This window comes from Camelus bactrianus, chromosome 17 (genome assembly GCF_048773025.1).
Source record: "Camelus bactrianus isolate YW-2024 breed Bactrian camel chromosome 17, ASM4877302v1, whole genome shotgun sequence".
Taxonomy (NCBI): Eukaryota; Metazoa; Chordata; class Mammalia; order Artiodactyla; family Camelidae; genus Camelus; species Camelus bactrianus.
Window position 1 is genome coordinate 41,670,276 of NC_133555.1, and position 19,760 is coordinate 41,690,035.

General features: G+C 40.0%; 1 protein-coding gene across 2 annotated transcripts in view; it reads right to left on the minus strand.

The window, feature by feature from the left end:
* Positions 1-353: 353 nt before the first annotated feature.
* OXSR1 (oxidative stress responsive kinase 1) overlaps positions 354-19,760 on the minus strand; it is a 72,328-nt gene continuing 52,921 nt past the window's right edge. The window contains exons 10-18 of one of the 2 annotated variants that reach the window (XM_074345253.1): positions 19,402-19,467; positions 16,621-16,743; positions 11,209-11,244; positions 8,999-9,145; positions 8,092-8,156; positions 5,971-6,023; positions 4,415-4,483; positions 3,499-3,563; positions 354-3,075 (exon numbers count right to left, since the gene is read on the minus strand). In XM_074345253.1, the coding sequence (XP_074201354.1) occupies positions 3,001-3,075; positions 3,499-3,563; positions 4,415-4,483; positions 5,971-6,023; positions 8,092-8,156; positions 8,999-9,145; positions 11,209-11,244; positions 16,621-16,743; positions 19,402-19,467 (699 nt within the window). In that variant the 3' untranslated portion in view covers positions 354-3,000. Of the gene's footprint in view, positions 3,564-4,414; positions 4,484-5,970; positions 6,024-8,091; positions 8,157-8,998; positions 9,146-11,208; positions 11,245-16,620; positions 16,744-19,401; positions 19,468-19,760 lie in introns of both variants that reach the window. The other variant, XM_074345252.1, reaches the window with a different exon arrangement.

Genomic DNA, 19,760 nt, shown 5'->3' on the forward strand with positions numbered 1-19,760 from the left:
ACAAGCTCAGCCTTGCTCTGAACTTTCCTAAAGGGACTCCGCAGGGCTTGGCTCTGGCACCTTTCCCCCACCCAACAGCATGAGCAGAATTCAACAGAAAAGCTCAGTGCAAGGTGCTCCTCATTCCACCCTAGTCACATTCCTTGGGCAGCTCTCCCTCCCTTTGGGGAGCTTCCCCATTTGTACAACGGTTTGAAGCTGCTCCAGGTAATTCGTAGATTAATACATACTTTTTTTTAAATGTTAATGTGCACCTTGATGTTTCCCTACTGGCATGAAAACTTATACTGGTGACTTCCTGACCCACTTCCCACTGCTCCCACCAACAGCCAAAGAATCCTTACACAACCAAAGACAATTTATTCTTTATTGATTAAAAATTAATGAAACATGCAGAAAAGTATAAAGTCAAAACAACAAAAAAAAAGGAGGGGGGTAGTGAAATATTTTACATCTTCCATAATCTAGCATACGTCATCAGGAGGAACCTCCATTTTTTGATACACCATTATTCTCTCCTCCAGATTATTAGAATATCAGCTGGCTCTAGGATTTGGTTCAAAACTTAAACAAAAAACCCCAAACAAATCCATTAGTCATTTAGAAAGACCATATGTTTCACAAATAGCATTGGCACACATTACCTTGTGCTAAGTTAGTCCCTATCCCAGGGACCAGGGGATCCTGGGACTCAGGGAGAGGTGTATCCTGAACTCCTGGGAGGGAATGAGGTTGCTCACCAGGTCACCTGCTGTCCCAGCTGGGAAGTTTCTGTTCACTCATTTTTTTCAGCATCACTGCACAAGTCAGCAAAGGGAGTCCACCATACATCATGCAGAAGAAATAACACTGTCCTGGGGCGTGGTGTCTGACTCCTAATTCCCAGCAGGGCATAAAAATGACTGGAAGAGAAAGAGAAAGCCCCAGCCCACTTCCATTGTCCTTCCTGTCCCACTGAAGTTCAAAGGTAATGGCCAGCTGGAGAAACTGAATTGGGGGATGGGCTGCTGCTTAATCCCAGCCTGGGCTCCCAACCACCTCCAAATAAAAGGTAGAACAGAGTGATGCCACCACCCTTTGGATTCATAAATAAGTAGATGATGATGGGCTTATTTGAAACCAAAACACAGACTCTAAGGTAAGCCCCTTGTCTTGTGCCAAAGGCACGACCTGTTTTTTGTAACTTATTCCTACCTTCCTGTCCTTATTCCCGCAACCCTCCTCTAAAAAAACAAAGGAAGAAAGAAGAAAGGAAAAGAAAAACACACAATTTTTCCAGCAAGCTGATCAATCTCCTTTTCTTGCTCCAGGCTCAGCAGGCTCCTTTCTCTTACCAATCCTGCTGGGACCTTGGACTTTAGTGTCTGATCCTCTAATCTACTTTCCTCCCAGGCCCCATCCCAAACCACCCCCTCCCTTCCTCTCCAACACCCACCCCTTTTCCAACGTGCCTTTGTATCCAGGCAAGCGAAGAAAGCCCATGACTAAAACTACAAGCTCAGAATGAAACAAAAGCTGTAACAAGTCCATTGTGGGGAAAGCTCTCAGAGATGCTCCGGGAGAAAAATGGTAAAGCAATCTTGTTATTCATGGACCAACAGTGCTGGAAAGGACTCGAGTGATTCTGTAAGAGGCAACTCTCCCCTTTCAATGGGACCAAAGCCCATCTTTGTGTGTCGTTGTAAGGCCAGATTGAGTATCCCTTCCATTTACAAAATTTGTTAGGTCTATCTGCAATTAGACAAAGGCTGACTGTGAAACAGCAGGAAAAAAAAAAAAATCAACCCCACTGATGATTCACATATTGCATTATGAGTGCTCTTTCCTAAACCTAAAGAATAATTTATGTTATTTCTGTAAAAAATCAAATGAGCACTGTCTACTCATAGATCCTAAAAGTCATGGCACATGTGGTTTCACTTTCCATCTTGGGTCAGGTTCAGCACACAGAAGTGTGGACCCCCTCCAGAGGGTCAGTGCAGGAGAGGGGCAGAAGGCAGGCCTCTCCGGCCCAGTGTGAGCCTCCTTTATTGCTGCAGAAATCTCAGCCTTGCATTTGCTCAGGACTTGGAGGCCAGCCAAACTGATTTTCATGGGAGGATCAAGGAGCAGTTTTTTTTAATCAACTTTTTAAGACATGAAAATAAATACTTCCACAATGATATGAGTTACGATTTTTCCTGTTCAAAAACCACTGCTGGGAAGATTCTCTTTTACAAGCCATTACTTGATGTTTTCTCTAAAAACAGTCCAAAGTTCCACTTTGAAGGATCCGATGGTTGAAGTTCGATTACAGTCAGATGTTTTGCACCAGCTGAAGTTAAGGCGAGCAACCCTTTCTGGAGGAAGCAATGAAGAGGGGTGCCTGAGAGCAGCTTCAGCAAAACGCTCAGAAACATTGTGAATAAAACAAGAACACAGTTTGGGCTGCCTCCATAGAGGCTGTGCTTTTTCCTAACAAAGGCTGCTAGAATTCATATCAGATACCGAAAAAAAGAAAAACCCCCAAAACAAAAAAAACCACTAAATTCTCTGGGATCCAGCTGAACAATCAACTTTTAATTGCTACTTCAGTGGTAAAGAGATATCCCGAGATGCCTGCGTCCTGTCAGGGGTGGGAGGACAAGCCAGACGAGGAAGCCCGATACAGCTGCTACTCTCCACCCAGCGCCACCACTGGAGTAAGGCAAGAGGAGCTGACAGGTCTCCCTCCTGGGCCTTGAGGCACACAGGCCACTTCTCAGATGGAGACAGGGGACAGGTGCTGTAAGTTTACTAATGGAACTCTTTAAACGGATGCTGGCCACTGGTGATCCAACTTTTCTTTTCCTGTGGAAAAAGGGGGAAGGATGGCAGAAAAAACATAAAGGAAGACCTCTAAAGCTCCTAGCTGGGAGGTTTGTTGCTGGGTTCTTTGGCAGTAGTGGGTTTAGGCCAACAGAAGCAACAGAGATACGCATGTGTGGAATCTCCTTAGGCCGCCTCCTCCAGGGCTGTGTTTTAGCTGATGCTGAGCTGGGCAAATCCTATTAGTTTACCATCATCAGGAATATCCGAGCCTTCGACACCAGATGCCTGAGAACCAAACAAAATGAGAAGCTGTGGCTATTTATAAACAAAACAGCAGGTAGCAATTAAAACTGATACAGGGACTATGGGAAGGAAGGCAGTGGGATCAGGTTCCTGGGATACAAACAGGAGGCAGATAAAGGTGTCTCTTCCAGAAAAGGTGGACTCTCAGTACAAAGGTGGAATTAGATGGGCTAACAGTCTCTCTCAGAATAAACAGTCAAGGGCCTGGGGCGGGAGGCTTTCTGGGAGAGAGAGGGGAAGGGCGGCCACTGAATGGAGACAGCAGCCCAGGGTGCTGGGGAGGGTAAATGAGCACAGTCCAAAGATTTTAATAGCGTCATCACTCAGGGAATATAGAAGCTGCTCTGCAGAGGCGGCTGGTGTGTAACAAGTGAGATGGTTTAACAAGGAGGAAGGGACGAATACCAGTTTGAAAGTGACAGATCGATTTGACTGGGGTTCTTCCACAATTTTCTGCAAATTAGCTGCCACTGTAATCATACAAACAGAGAAAGTAATGAGAAGCTAAGTAGATCCACTTTCAACCCTATTTTCACAACTTAAATGGTAGTTTAGGATCTCTGTACAATCAAAATGGAAGCAAAAAGATAAATCACTCCCCAAACGCAAGTTTTTTTTTTAAACTCATCTCCAAGTGGCATAAATAAATCTTGAATCATTGTCAAATTAACATTCTTTAAGATGCTGTATTAACTTAGGAAAGATACTCAGGTTCAAGAGGTATGATTTCCTATTCATGGGCTAGAAAGCCCTAGACAGGGAATAGACCAACTACAGCCTCTGGCCTGCTTCTGCCTGTGAGCTCAAAATGGTTTAAAAAGGACAAAGACTGTACATGGTCCACAAAGCCTAAGCTATTTACTTTGTGGCCCTTTAAAATTCCCCTAACTTGCCTTAAACAATGGCCTCTTCCTTCAGTAATACATACCTGTGGTCTGACTGTGCCTTTTCTTCATTCCTGCTTTTTTTTAAGGACTAAATCTCTAATGATTTTTGCTTACCTCTTAGCTCCAGAACGATTGAATTCATCCACCAAAATGGATTAGATGTGACCAAGCTTACTCTAACTTGTGACTTTTGTCATCATGTCTACCAGAGTCTCCCAGAGACCTGGGTAAGGTTTCACTTACTATCTTCGGGGGTCACAAAGCAAACTCAGCAGTGTGACTTTCTTTTCCATAAGAAACTGTCCCCAGTACCTGTTATTTCAGCAAAGCCGAGAACCATTAGACCTACCCAGTGGAATCAAAGCCTGGTTTCCTAGACCCTAAGTCTACAGGCAGCGACATGGGGGCACAAAGGCAGAACACAAAGTAGTTACCTATTACTAAATCCCTTCCATCGACGAGGCCAGCGGAGATGAGTTCCTGAGAGACACCCTCTGCTGTATCTGCAAGGACAAAGAAAAAGGCACTCCAGTTCTTGTGCACGCACGTCCCTGCTAACAACTTCCAGAGCAGGTGCTAGCACAGCCAGACCGAAACCAGCTGCTAACTTCACAGAACGAACATGGCAAGTAGGGTCTTCCTCCCACACCAAGGTTTTTACCACCAGGATTATCTCAAGTGAGGGACAGACTCTCACAGGTCTGGTCTGAGGGAAGAACTTATATCAACCAAATGGCAAATATTAGCTCAATATAAAGATAACTTCACATTGATGGCGTAATTTAGATGGGTTCTGGCTGCTGTCGGAAGAGCACCTGACAGGGACGCTGCAGAGGAAACTACTTTTCTGAGGGCAACCCTGGACCCAAGCACCACGAGCCCTGAGACACGATGATGAGAGTGTATCACCCCCGAGGCTAATGAAACAGAACAACTGGCTCAATTAAATCTTGAGAGAACAAACTATAATCTCTCTCTTTTGGGATCACACTTCCAAGTTTTTTTGCTAAAATAATTTTCTTTTTTATTCTGGTGGGCTTTCCTTCCTATCTAGTTATTCCAGATTGTACAATCTGAGCAATAGGTACATAACTAGTAACTAGAAAGATGAGGGCACAGTACCATTGATTAACCTCCCCTCCAACCCAATGCTTCCAGAGGGCTGAACACCGAGCCCCTCAGATGGAACAGGAGGACCTCTCGGGAGGCGATGTGTGCATATTTGTGCAGATGATTAGTGATTTGAATTAGTACCTTAAAATGTGACTCGGCCTGGCTTTAAAAAAACAGGTACACCTCTGTACACAGAGGCATCTGAGAGTTAGTCGCTCATGATGCTGAGAGAGCAGAGGAGTAAGCGTGGCACACAGTGGCTGTGGGCCACTTCCCTAATACGAGTCCTGAGTAACAAAGGCAAGGAAGAAAACAAGCCTTGTCCCAGGGAGAAGTTCATGGCCAGAAACTAAGCGTGGCAGGGCGTGGCTTCAGCCTGGGAGGGGAGGAGACTGGAAGCCTTGTTTCGTTCCTGTCAATGGAGGACAATCATGTTCAGTAACAAGAGCAGGAACTCTGCACGCCAACGGATCTGAGTTTGAATTGCAGCTACACCTCTTCTCAGCTGTGTGAATTGTAACCAGTTACTTCACTCTAAGCCTTGATTTCATTATCTATGCAATGGGGATAATAGTCTCTCCTTAGGGAGCTGTTCTGAGAATTCAATGAGATACTGCTTAACACAACGCCTGTTGTATAGTAAGTAAGCAGTAAATTAGAGCTATATTCAGTGCTGTTTGTATTATACATGGTTTCCTAAATGAGGTGACAGTAAATAAATTGCATTTTAGTTTTATTCATATGCCCCCCAAAACCTTTAAACCAGGAACATTTTTTATCACCCTTTAAGAGCAAAATATAGCTAAAGGACAGAAACTTCACATGTTTCCTTAAATGATAAATGAGAAGTTATTTTGTTCTCAGTATTTTGCCTCACCTCTCCCAGGAGTAAATTCAAATCGAATATCATTTAATTCTTTTTTTGAATTCCTATAAAAGAAAACAAAATGTATAAAATAAATTTCTGAGTTATGCATACAGACACTGCCTACATATGTTAGGAAAGATCTTCCTGTTCCTATAGATCATACAGTTTGTCCCAATGAGTTCACACTGAAGGCTCAGAGCTAACAGCTCAAAGTGACCACCTAACTGTCTTGTCACCCTTTTAATTCATGTCCTTCCTTGATCAATACAATACATGCCCACCCCCATCCTTATTCCCAATGAGACAATCATATGAAACTAAGAGGAAAATCTGCATGAGCACAGGGAGGTGTGATTAAATGATACAGGATGCCCTTTCCACTCTATCCCCACGCCTAACCCCCCGGCCCCTACACCTCGGACAGGGCCTTGCCCACCGCTGCTGATCAGTCTGGGCAGACTCACAGAATGAAATACACAGTGCTCCCCCAATTCCACAGGGGCTCAGAAGAGAAAGAATACACAGATTGGGATAATGAGGGAAAAACTTTACAAGTAGTGTTTTTAGGTAGGACTTAATGGGTCAGTAGGATCTGGGCAGGCAGAGAAGATGCGGCAAGGAATTGGGCCCACCCTGGCAGCAGAGTTAATATGTGACTCCAGAGAGTCAAACGTGTGACTGGTGAGGACAGTAATGGCGATCACTCACCACACCAAGTACTGAGATTAACCAAGCTCCCTGGAGGCTCTGGTTAAAGATGGAGAAATCAGAATATTGTGCCTAAAGACAGCCGTGCCTGATCACTTAGCACCCCAATCCATTTTATCAAAACAATTCAGAGGGCTGAGGTCTGACACACACTTGAGGATGTTACTGCAACTGTGCTTAAACTACAGCTACCCAAATCCAACACAACCTGCCCCACAGTGATTTTCTTCCCCTCATACTGCCTTCTCTGTGCACTTGCCTACACGGACTTACACTTCTGCATGTCTGCTGAAACTTGTTTTTTACTGTGATAAGCACATAATACAAATCAACTTCCAACACAGACTGGATTGTTTCATTTCATTTTCTCTGTATCTTTCCATAATAGCTAAGAGTGCTGTACAGTCTGCTTAATACTTAACTGTTCAAATTATTCTTTCTGAAAGTGGAATAAAATTAAGACCAAGTGTTCAGTATCACTTTAGTGATGCGACTTTCATGCCAAGCATAAACACCTTCAAAGACAGTATGTGAAACTGGACTTCATGTCCAGTCATTTAACTTCAAAGTTTTCGTCACTGAGAACAAGAATCTAGCCTCCTCTTTCACAAACAAGTCTAGAACCCAGTCCACCAAAATACCATCCTCTCAAAAAGCTAACTACATCACTTATGAGTATCCTCTCCCCTTCCTGAAGCACATGTCAAATAGAATTTTTATACTCTCTATTAACTACTATAGGATTTTGAAACAAAAATTTTAAGAGAAATAAGTGGTATTCTTTACAAACAATTAAAATAGAAAAAAAATTTCTTCTGTATAGCACAGGGGACTATATTCAATATCTTGTAGTAACCTTCAATGAAAAAAAATATGAAAACAAATATTATGTATGTATATGCATGACTAGAACATTGTGCTGTACACCAGAAACTGACACACTGTAACTGACTGTACCTCAATATCAATAAACAAATAATCAATAGGATGAGATTACCAAGACACTGTATTCATTCAGAACTATCTGAGTTCAGGTACACAGAGCAGGCTTCTTTCAAGAAAAGGTAAGCAAATCTGCTTTCTTCACATTCATGGCATAATTTTATCACTCCTAGTGCTAACACCCAAACATTCCCAAAACAGGTCTTGGTGCCTCCATCTTTAATTATGGTCATGCTGAGAGGATGACTAGGAATTCACACGTGGACGGAGGCATGAGTCAGCAGTAACTCAGGTCCTCACACCACTGCTACTGTCTCCAAGGAAAACAATACACCTGCCAGCAAAGAGCACTCGATGCTGGGAGCCACATGGTCCTATCCAGTTACTCTCAGGCACGTGCTACTAGAAGGAGTAACTTTCAAAGAGAAATCAGCATATTCAGAGTATTTAGAAAACAGCAACGACAACATGTCTACTCACCGTAATCTTAGTACTAGACTAATGGGGATCTTGGTTTCTTGTGAACTTGCTCCTGAAGACAGAGCCTAAAAAGCATTGAAAGGTATAAAGTCATTGACTGGACTATTAAGCGCGGAGGTGACTAATGTTCACTTGCAGAGGACTCATCCACTTGGTAGCAATTTTCTTCATCTCCAGGTGCGGCCATCCTCGTGCCTAGGACACCTCTGCCATGGGAGGACATGCCCTCCAAGGCAGCAACAAGAGCTGAATGTCAGCCTGAGTCAAACACAGTCAGGAAGAGAACTCTCAGACCCACATGGAATTCCACGCACGGCCACATTTACAGTCTATATTTTTCAGACCCCTGCTCCCCTCTATAGGGGTGAAGTGCATGAAGCTGCATCTTTCCCTTTAAAAACTCTGCCAGTGTATCACACGGCAACACATCAGGCGGGTCTAAACTGCCCCTCAGGAATCCACCCCCTGGAGGTGCCGGGTCTTTTAATGGCTACACTAACCATCTCTGAAAACTGTATAGCTGTCCCTTGCTTACTGGAGGATATACATTATTTATAAAACGAACCCGATCCTTCCATCAGTTTTCATAAGACAGCTGTATCTTTTCCCACATGATTGGCAGAAATGGAAAGCTTGGGTGAAGAAAAGGTTAAATGAAGTGAAGGTGACAAGAAATTACCCCCCAAAACTTTTGATGTTGGGAGTATTTCCATCGTTAACTTATTTTCTTGCTTAAAAACCTGTGTGATCCTTGTCAAACTCTCTTATCTGCATACATTTCAAACTGTGAAAACAGAATTTCTAACTTGTTTCAAAATTTACCAGGACATCAACTGTATTACATGAGGTGGTGTTCCACACCGACCTATGCTTTCTTCGTCTGCACGGAAGAGTATCCCTGCTTTACCTGAGCTGGTTTTGCTGGCTCCGTGGTGGGCGGGAGAGAGACTTGAGTTGGCTGTGCAGGCATCTGCCCAGCTGGCTGAGGTAGATGAGCAGAAATCTGTTCTGGAACTTGGAGTAAAGTACCCACAGGATCAGTTGTCGAAAACAGCTGTAACAAAAACACACACACAGCTCTGCAAAGGGAGGCAGATCTACTGACAGGCAATCAGGGCCACACAGGGTGATATTTTCAAAGTATAGTTCTTGTGCAGTGGACTGGCCTACCTCCACATCCCTGAATACACCTATTTCAAGTGGAAGTCAATTTCTATGCTTTTTTATTTTGAGGAACTTTTGGAGGCGTAATTTATGTCCCACTAAATCCACCGACTGTAAGTATACAACTCCCAAGTTTTTAGAAAATTTACACCAGTGTAAACATCACTACAATCCATTTGTAGAACACTTCCATCGACTGACAAATTTCCCTCTTGCCCATCTGCAGTTAACTCCTGACTGACTTATTTTATAACTGGAAGTTTGCACCTCCTCATCTCCCCTGCCTACTTCACTCATTCCCCATACGTGCCTCCTCTACGGCAACCACCAGTTTGTTCTCTGTATCTGTGAGTCTGCTCCTGTTGTATTACGTTTGTTTGTTTGGGTTTTTTTAGATTTCACGTATAAGTGACATCATATAGTGTTTGTCTTTCTCTGACTTATTTCACTTAGTGTAATGTCCTCTAGGGTCCACCCATGTCACAAATGGCAATATTTCATTCTTTTTTTATGACTGAGCAACATTCCATTGCATATATACACCACATCTTCTTTATCCAATCATCTACCAATGGACACTTAGGTTGCTTCCATACCTTGGTTCTTGTAAATAATGCTACAATGAACACAGGGGTACATATGTTATTTTGAATTCATGTTTCTGTTTTCTTCAGAAAAATACCCAGAAGTGGAATTGCTGGATATTTGGTAGCTCTAGCTTTAATTTTTTGAGAAACCACCATACTGTTTTCCACAGTGGCTGCACCCATTTACACTCCTACTGACAGTGCACAAGGCTTCTCTTTTCTCTTCATCTTGCCAACACTTGTTAATTGTCTTTTTGATAAGAGCCATTCTGACAGGTGTGAGGTGATACAAAAGTTACTTCCTGGATACACTTCAAGTCTATCTCTGGCCAGCAGAGGCTAAGTTTGGTACCATCCTCATTCAGGGATGCAGATCAAGATGGCAGGGGCAAGGGAACCTAGGGAATCACAAAGTGGCTCTTCTGCTCACATGTTACTAGTCAACGTAACTGCCATGGCCGTGTGCAATTTAAGGGGCAGAAAAAATGCAAGTCTACCAAGTATCAAGAAGAGCCAGAAATCTTTGTGAACAGAAGTTCTAATGTAAGTTGTCAGATATTGGCCTGTTAATAAGTTGAGGTACAGCAGTATTTATTTTCAGTCTTAAAACATAATTGTGTATACAAACTGTATACCATGTACACAAATGAAGTGGAAAAAAGTTACTTTTAAGCATGTGGCAAGAACAAACAGGTTTGAGAGCAAGATGTGTGCCAGTTAAACCAAATACTAAGAACCCGTGAAATGATTCTTTGCTTCAGGTACTGAGCACGAGGCAGGCCAGACTAACAGGAGTCTGTCTAGTAGGCCTCCCTATCACCCCAAGGCAGGAACTACAGACAACGGGATCCATGTGACTAGAGAAGAGGCTGAGGAAAAAAGTCCAAAGAGGAAAGGTGGCATATGACAAATTCCCTGGGAAATTAATACAAAAAGACTATGTTCCACTTTAAGCAGCCCAAGACAAAAAAGTAGTTCATGAAGTCAAGCAAGCAAGGAAGAACACAGTCTGGGTCCTTAGGCCAACTTTTGAGTGCGGTGGCACCACCAATTTACTGCAAAGGTCCATTCAAACTCAGAATTGAGGGGGAGGGTATAGCTCAAGTGGTAGAGCGCATGCTCGGCATGCACAGGGTCCTGGGTTCAATCCCCAGTGCCTCCTCTAAAAATAGATAAACAAACAAACAAACATAATTACCCCCCCCCCCCGGAAAAAAAAAAACAACTAAAAGTACTGAAAAAGAAACTCAGAATTGAGATCTCTAATAAAATTTGACTGGTATAAACAAAAAATATACATAACATTAAAACTAAAACAAAACAAAAGCACATACACTTTAATGATTTAATAATCACAACTACTTACCTCAGAATTTGTTAATGATTCTTTCACTCTGGGAGACTAAAAGAAGAAAAAAAAAAAAGAGGCTTGTTAAATGAAACCTCAAGTTACTTGTAGTCAGTTCCAAACTGCCCGGAATGCTGAAATGAAAGTCAGCTCTACTTCATTCTGATCCATAATTAACTCATCGGTAACTGTAGTGAGAGTTTTTTGGAAAAAGGAAACTATCAGGATACTACTGCAGTCTTTGCCCGGCTACCCTGTAATGCATCAATGTACTTACGTATTTAGAGTGCAGAACTTAAGGTTTACAAGCAAACATAATGGAACTGAGTTCTCAGGTAGCAGGAAGATCACATTCTTCAAAGTACAATTCTTTTGCATAATGATGAACACATTATGTGCATAACACTTCAAACCAAATGTAAACATTCAAGCTAATTATCCAACACATTCTCACAGCAGAGTAATTCTGATTATGGGCATTAATTAAGAAAACTCTTGAGCCAAAATTGAAATACCAATTATAACCTGCCACATGAAAATTTAAGCTAAACTGATTTAGTAAATCATAAGTTTGTAGTAATTCTGGATACAGGCACTGGAGAATACAAAAAACATGTCTCTAACCAAATAACAACTTACAGCAAATTCTACAAAGTATGAATTTAGACTTCTTATAGGATCAGTTTAGGTTTTTTAAATTTTCATTACCATTTTATTAGCTAGAATCAAGCTTCAGGCAAGAGCCAATGTATCACAGCAAGTGTATGGCCAACACAAAACCTTTTTTAAAAAATTTTTATTTGGAAATAGTTTCAGAAAAGTTGTTAGAATAAGAACAATATACCCTTTACCTGGATTCATCCATTATTAATATTTTTCCTCATGTGCTTTTATTATTTAGTGCTCACTTTCTCTCTTTTTAAATATATGTTTTAACACTCCTGCACCATTTGAGCATTAGCTGCATGTACCATCGCTGTTTACCACTGAACAGTCACTGTGTATCCTTAGGAATGGGGATATTCTCCTACATAGCTTCTCACTACTAACGTTACCAGCTTCAGTAAATTTCACAGCTCAGTACTGTCATCTACTTTATCATCTATAATCCAATTTTTCCAACGACCTGCTATACATACCCTTTGGAGCCCCTGTTGTTCTGATACACAACGCCATCCAGGATCACAGACTGCAGGCAGTCATGTCTCTCCAGGTTTCCCTGACACATAATCACTCCCGTGGCCTACTACGCACTCTCAATTTGACTAGAATGTTCCTAACCTGTGGACTGTCTGATGTTTCCTCGTGTTTTAGACTTAAATGCATCCTACAAAGTGATGAATCTGTCCTATGGTATCATATCTTAGGGAATTACAGATTCCTCTGCCCCTCACTAGTGATGTTAATCTCAATCATCTAGTCAAAGCATTTTCCGATTTCTTGGGTATAAAGTAGCTATTTTTTCCCTTGCAAATAATAGGCAATCTATGGGGAGACATTTTAAGACTATGTAAATATCTTGCTCATCAAAACCTTCCCATATATTTAGCACCCACTGATGATCCTTGCCTGCTCTAATCTTTACAACTGCTTTATGATGGCTGTAAAACGATGAATTCGCACTCAGCCCTGGCAGTTTACTGTAATAAAAAACAATCCCTTTCCCCTCATTTACTTATCTATTTTTTATTGGTAAGGACTCATAAATTCCTATTTTTAAATGATTTATAATTTATTACTACACTTACTGATTTTGATGGTTAAATTGTCCCTAATTTAGTCAGTGGGAACTCCTTCAACCTGGCTCTTATGTTATTATGACTTTTCCTCTGTTATTTTTTAAAAATTTTTTATTGATGTATAATCATTTTACAATGTTGTGTCAAATTCCAGTTAAAGCACAATTTTTCAGTTATACATGAACATATATCTATTCATTGTCACATTTTTTTCTCTGTGAGCTACCATAAGATCTTGTGTATATTTCCCTGTGCTACACAGTATAATCTTGTTTATCTATTCTACATTTTGAAATCCTGTCTATCCCTTCCCACCCACTGCCCTCTTGGCAACCACAAGTTTGTATTCTATGTCTATGAGTCTGTTTCTGTTTTGTATTTATGCTTTGTTTGTTTGTTTTTGGTTTTTGTTTTTTTAGACTCCACATATGGTATGGATTTTTTTAGCGATCTCATATGGTATTTTTTTTTCTCTTTCTGGCTTACTTCACTTAGAATGACATTCCCCAGGAGCATCCATGTTGCTGCAAATGGCGTTATGTTGTCGGTTTTTATGGCTGAATAGTATTCCATTGTATAAATATACCACATCTTCTTTATCCAGTCATCTGCTGATGGACATTTAGGCTGTTTCCATGTCTTGGCTATTGTAAATAGTGCTGCTATGAACACTGGGGTGCAGGTGTCATCCTGAAGTAGGGTTCCTTCTGGATATAAGCCCAGGAGCGGGATTCCTGGGTCATACAGTAAGTCCATTCCTAGTCTTTTGAGGAATCTCCATACTGTTTTCCACAGTGGCTGCACCAAACTGCATTCCCACCAGCAGCGCAGGAGGGTTCCCATTTCTCCACAGCCTCTCCAGCATTTGTCATTCGTGGATTTTTGAATGATGGCCATTCTGACTGGTGTCAGGTGAAACCTCACTGTAGTTTTGATTTGCATTTCTTTGATAATTAGTGATATGGAGCATTTTTTCATGTGCCTATTGATCATTTGTATGTCTTCCTTGAAGAACTGCTTGTTTAGGTCTTTTGCCCATTTTTGGATTGGGTTGTTTGGTTGTTTCTTATTAAGCTGTATGAGCTGCTTATATATTCTGGAGATCAAGCCTTTGTCAGTTTCATTTGCAAAAATTTTCTCCCATTCCGTAGGTTGTCTTTTTGTTTTACTTATGGTTTCCTTTGCTGTGCAGAAGCTTCTAAGTTTCATTAGGTCCCATTTGTTTACCCTTGCTTTTATCTCTTGCTCTTGGATTGGAAGAATCTATATTGCTAAAATGGTCAGACTGCCCAAGGCAATCTACAGATTTAATGCAATCCCTATCAAATTACCCAGGACATATTTCACAGAACTAGAACAAATCATAGTAAAATTTAATGGAACCATCAAAGACCTAGAATTGCCAAAGCATTACTGAAGAGAAAGAAAGAGACTGGAGGAATAACTCTCCCAGACTCCAGACAATACTATAGAGCTGCAGTCATCAAGACAGCATGGTATTGGTACAAAAACAGATATATAGACCAAAGGAACAGAATAGAGAGCCCAGAAATGAACCCAAAAACTTTTGGTCAACTCATCTTCGACAAAGGAGGCAAGAATATACAATGGAATAAAGACAGTCTCTTCAGCAAATGGTGTTGGGAAAACTGGACAGCAGCATGTAAAGCGGTGAAGCAAGAACACTCCCTTACATCATACACAAAGATCAACTACTATGACTTTTTCAAATGAAAAAATCTTTTCTTTCAGTCAAAAGAAGATATTCCAAGTTCATCTTGTATTTTCTCTGCATAAGCCCTGGAATCAGCCATTTCTCCAATGAGCCCTCATTCTTTTATGACATTGGAAACCAAGATCTGGGCATAAGGTGTGGTCACTGTTACTGTTTACCTGACGCTCTGCATACCTGGTAATCTTTGACTGGATGCCAGATACTGTGAATTTTACCTTGTTACATGCTGGCAATTTTGTATTTTTATAAATCTTCTTGAGCTTTGTTCTGAAATACAGTAAAATTACTTGGAAATAGTTTAATCCTTTTGGATCCCGCCTTGATGAGTTGTGAGTTGGGTCAGGAGCAGTGTTCAGTCTAGGGCAATATATTATACTCTACTGAATGCCTTGTGAATTACCAGCAGACCCACATCACAAAAAATATTCAGGAGAGCGCTTCAGCAGAAGGAAAATGATACAAAGATTGCAATCTGAATCTACACAAGAGTCTTTCCTATAAATATGTACTGAATTCTGTCAAAGGATTTTTCAAAATGTATAAAAGTAAGAATACGATTTCTTTTTCTTCTTTAGCTTATTACTATTACAAGATTTCCTAATACTGAACCATCCTCACACCCTACCCACTTGATCATGGTATATTCTTTTAATGTAATTCAACTTAGTATTAAAAGACTATCTTTCTAATAAAGAATTCATGGTATCAAAGATGGCTATAAGGATTACATGAGAAATAATGGATAACACAATAAAATTAGAAAGCTATTTATTCTGTGAACAAAGTGTATCATTTTTATGCTGTTTAGATACCACTGTATTAGGTTATGAAAAAGCTACTGTAAGTATTTCAGAACTACCAAATTTTAAGCAACTAAATTTCTCTTGCAGATAGATAGGGAGTAATAATCAGACATTGAAAAGCTATAATTCATCATTCCAAATAGTATTTGTTGGCAAGAGGACAAAGAGCATCCTCATCTCTTTCACAGGAAGCTAGAACAAGGTTCACGTTGCTCTAGCTTCTGCTGGTCTCTTCAATGTAACAATACAAGAGAATATCAATGCAAAGAAGAATCATATGAAAAAGTAAGGGAGAAAGGATGCCACGGTCTCACACCTATAAACGAAAATCCTCACAATCATATTCAAATGAATGTTTACATTTGTTATCTTTTGAGGGAGCTTAATAAAATTTTTGCAAATTTTCATTGGCAAAGTACTTTGCAAGCTTAGTTCTGCTGAAGAGTAATATTCAATGTTGACCAGCAAGAGTCACAAGTGCTGTCACAGAGCAGATCCTAAGAGCAGGCAGAGATACCACTTACTCACTTCTCATTCCATCAGAAGGTTCTGAGCAGTCAAGGCTATGATGACTCAAATATTTCCTATACACATTTCTATTCTTGGGAATGAATCTTGACAATCAGCTTGAGGCATTAACTTTATGCAAGAGTGTTGAATTAAAACCACAAGACCCTTGTCCTTACTGCTTCTAGCAAAAACTAACACACACATACACCATGCAGGATATACCAAATGAAGAAGAGGTGCACTGTTTCTCTTCAGGCAGAAGGTTAGCAGACTTCAGGGACAAAATTTCAATTGTCAGCCTTTCAAGTTCAACAGTTTTTTCTTCTGCAATGTCTAACCAGCCGTTAATCCTATCCAGTGTATAGTCATCTCAGACATTATAGTTTTCATCTCTCAATTTAAGTCATTTTTATATATCGTAAATATTATCATAGTCAAACAGATTTGCCAGTTCCCTTTTTCACGCAGAATTACTTGGGCTCTTGTTGTTAGTAAGTTGTTCAAAATATTCTGTCACTAACATTTGTATTTTTTATATTTCAGCTGGTTAATCTGAACTGAACCACAGAATACAGTATTATCTCAGAGGCTTCAGACAAAAAGACAGAGCTCTCACTAAGGCACATAGTTTAACCAAACTTACCCTGAGTTGTGAAATTGCTGCTTTCCCTTCCTCACTTTCTTCATCAAATTCATCATCACTCCACTCCCAGCCACCATCTTCTGTCTTATGAAGACGGCCACTGGAACCTGGTACTCTCCGAACCTGCTCATAAGGAAGAGATGTGGACTATGGTTAATGTTTGACACTTACTATATAGAAAAGTCAGTCTTATTTCTCTCTCCTTCTATTACTTCAACACAGTAAGCAGATAATAATTTTCCCCATAAGTAAGTTTTCCCATGTAAATTCACACCCTCCATCCCTCACTTGCTCTCTGTTCACGATCTCTACTGTCTTGACTCACAACCACTGACTTTCCCTGTACTTCCATCTTCTGAGCCTCCATACCATCCAAATGCCTCTTATGTGAAATCACAGCTCAAATCTGATGAATGGTTTCATATCTCAAGACATTAAAAAAGGGAGGGAGAGTTTCAGTCCCCAAATAAATAAACCCAAGATTAAGAAGATTCTGATCCCTTTTTTTCAATTTTAAAAATCACAATATCTACACAGTCTCAAGAGTACTACAGCTGTGCAAGTTTTGTTAAGAAAAACAACAATTTCCTAACTTCCATCCTTTTCCCCACAGGCAGCCACTTTCAATTCATTTCAGCTTATTCTTTTGGAATTATATTCATCTAAGTAAACTGTTCTTATTATTACCCCTTGATTTCCTGGTTTTAGGAATTATCTATTGGACTGCTCACCACAGAAGATGGGAATTTATCCCTATTATCAATCCCCTACTCTTTTTTCAAGATATACTGTAATTTTGGTTAAATCAACATTCAGTGTCTATATATTGTGACTATATAAACTATACAGCTGAATCTTATTATATATTACAATTACTTTTCTCTTCTGTATAACTCTTTTCCCCCTGGAGTTAATATTTGCTTATTTCTCACTGGTCACATTCATCCCCTGCTTTGCAAATTTCCTCACCATATTCATATACACTAGATATTCTTCAGTATCACCTTCTTGAGGAAGCCTCCCACCAGAGCCTCCTGATCTGCTCCACCAGATTCACATCAGGTCTGCTACTTCACATCTCACTCTATCATCATTCAGAGGGCCATGCTTCCTGGGTCACATGACTCCCCTGATCTTAGTTTAAGCAATTTCTCCACTGTTAGCATGGCACATTTATTAAAGTCATGCATTTCTGAACATATCGTGATTTCATCCCCACACTTATAGTTTGCCTGGTAAAAAAAAAAGTCTGGGTTAGAAATCACTCTCTATGCTGAACACACTGCTCCACTGTGATGTGGCCTCCAGAGGTGCCACTGAGGTCACGAGGAGTCCTAATCCTGTCTCCGGTCTCTCCCCCTTCTCTGGAAGGCTGCAGCACCTTCTTTTTGCCTCTAGTATTCTGAGCTGTCACGGTAATGTGCCTTAGTGTTGCTCTATTTGCATTCATTGTGCTGCGTACTTGGGCTCCTTCAATTTGGAAATTTATGAAATTTTTGTCTTGAATTATTTTTTCAGTAATTTCCTTTCTTCTGTTTTTCTCAGTTTTCCTTTTCTGGAACTCTTTTTACGCAAATGTTGAACCTTCTCAAATAATCCTCTGATGTTCTCATCTTTTCTCTTGTTATCCATTTTTTGGCCTTTGGACTCTGTTTTCCAGGAAATTTCAACTTTACCCTAAAATCTTCGTAATTAATTTTTTTTTCATTTCTTCTATAGTGTTTTCAATTTCTAAGAGCTTCTTGGTGATGGTGGTGCCATTTTCTAAATGTTTCTTTTTTAAAAGTAATAGCTTTACAGAGATATTCATATACAACTGACCCACCTAAGGTATTACAATTCAACAATTTTTTAGTATATTGAAAGTTGTGAAACCATCTCCACAATCAAATTTAGATCACTTTCATTACTCCCCCAGCCCCCTAAAAAAATCACATACCCACTAGCAGTCACTACCCATTTCTCTACGATCTGCTCAAGTCCTAGACAACCAATAATCTACTTTTTGTCTCTATACATTTGCCTCTTCTGGATATTTCGCATAAAGGGACTCACACAATATGTCTTTCAATTAACATAACGTTTTAAAGGTACGTGAATGTTATGACATTATCAGCCCTTCATTCCTTATTATTGCTGAATAATATTCCATTGTATAGATACATGACATTTTATGTATCCATTTATCAGTAGAAGGACATTCAGGTTGTTTCCACTTTTCAGTTATAAATAATGCTTCTATGAACATTCATGTGCATATTTTTATGTGTGCATGTTTTCAATTCTCTTGGGTATGCCTAAGAGTAGAACTGCTGGGTCATGTGGCAACTTGGTGCATCCTTTTGAGAAACTGCCAGACTACTTTCTACAATGGCTGCACCACATTCCATTCCCTTTTCTCCACATCTTTATCAACACTTGTTACTGTCTGTCTTTTTTGTTACAGTTATTCTACTGGGTGTGAAGTAGTATCTTCATGGCTTTTGTGTAAGGCAACTTCACAACTCACTCTGGTAGCTGCAAACAGTGACTTAACAGAGCTTACAATTAATTTATCAATTATATAACACACCTTTTCATTCTAGTTGATAGAGTAGTACCTAGGATATAGTAGACTAACAATATTTGCTAAAAGAATATATCAAAGAATGCTAAAGGAAGGATTGAAAGAAAATGAGTAATACTCATACTGTTAAAGTATTACTTAAATACACTTTCAAAATGGAAATGCGAATCTACCGTAAATAATTTCCCAGAAAAACTGAGGTAAATCCCCTTTACCTTTTTAGCTCTTTCAGAAATGGTTGGTGCTCTCTGCAATATTTTTTCTTGAAGAAATTCTTTATTCTGGAGAGGAAAAATAAGTATTTTCTTCTTATAAGAAGTTTTTACTGAACAAAAAAACGGACACAGAAATATTCACCACAATTAAAATGTGACATAGTATCTGTTTTATAAAGAAGTTTGAGAAAGGCTTCCATTCTCTTATTCTGAGACTCCTTTGGTATACTACTATATACTTCATATACTGAGACAGAGCCTTAATGTACTGTGTGAACCATTATCTGTGAAAAGTTTGCTTTACCGTGTGTCCTTTGGGATCATGGTCCCACATTTCCAACTACAGTAACATCCCACTT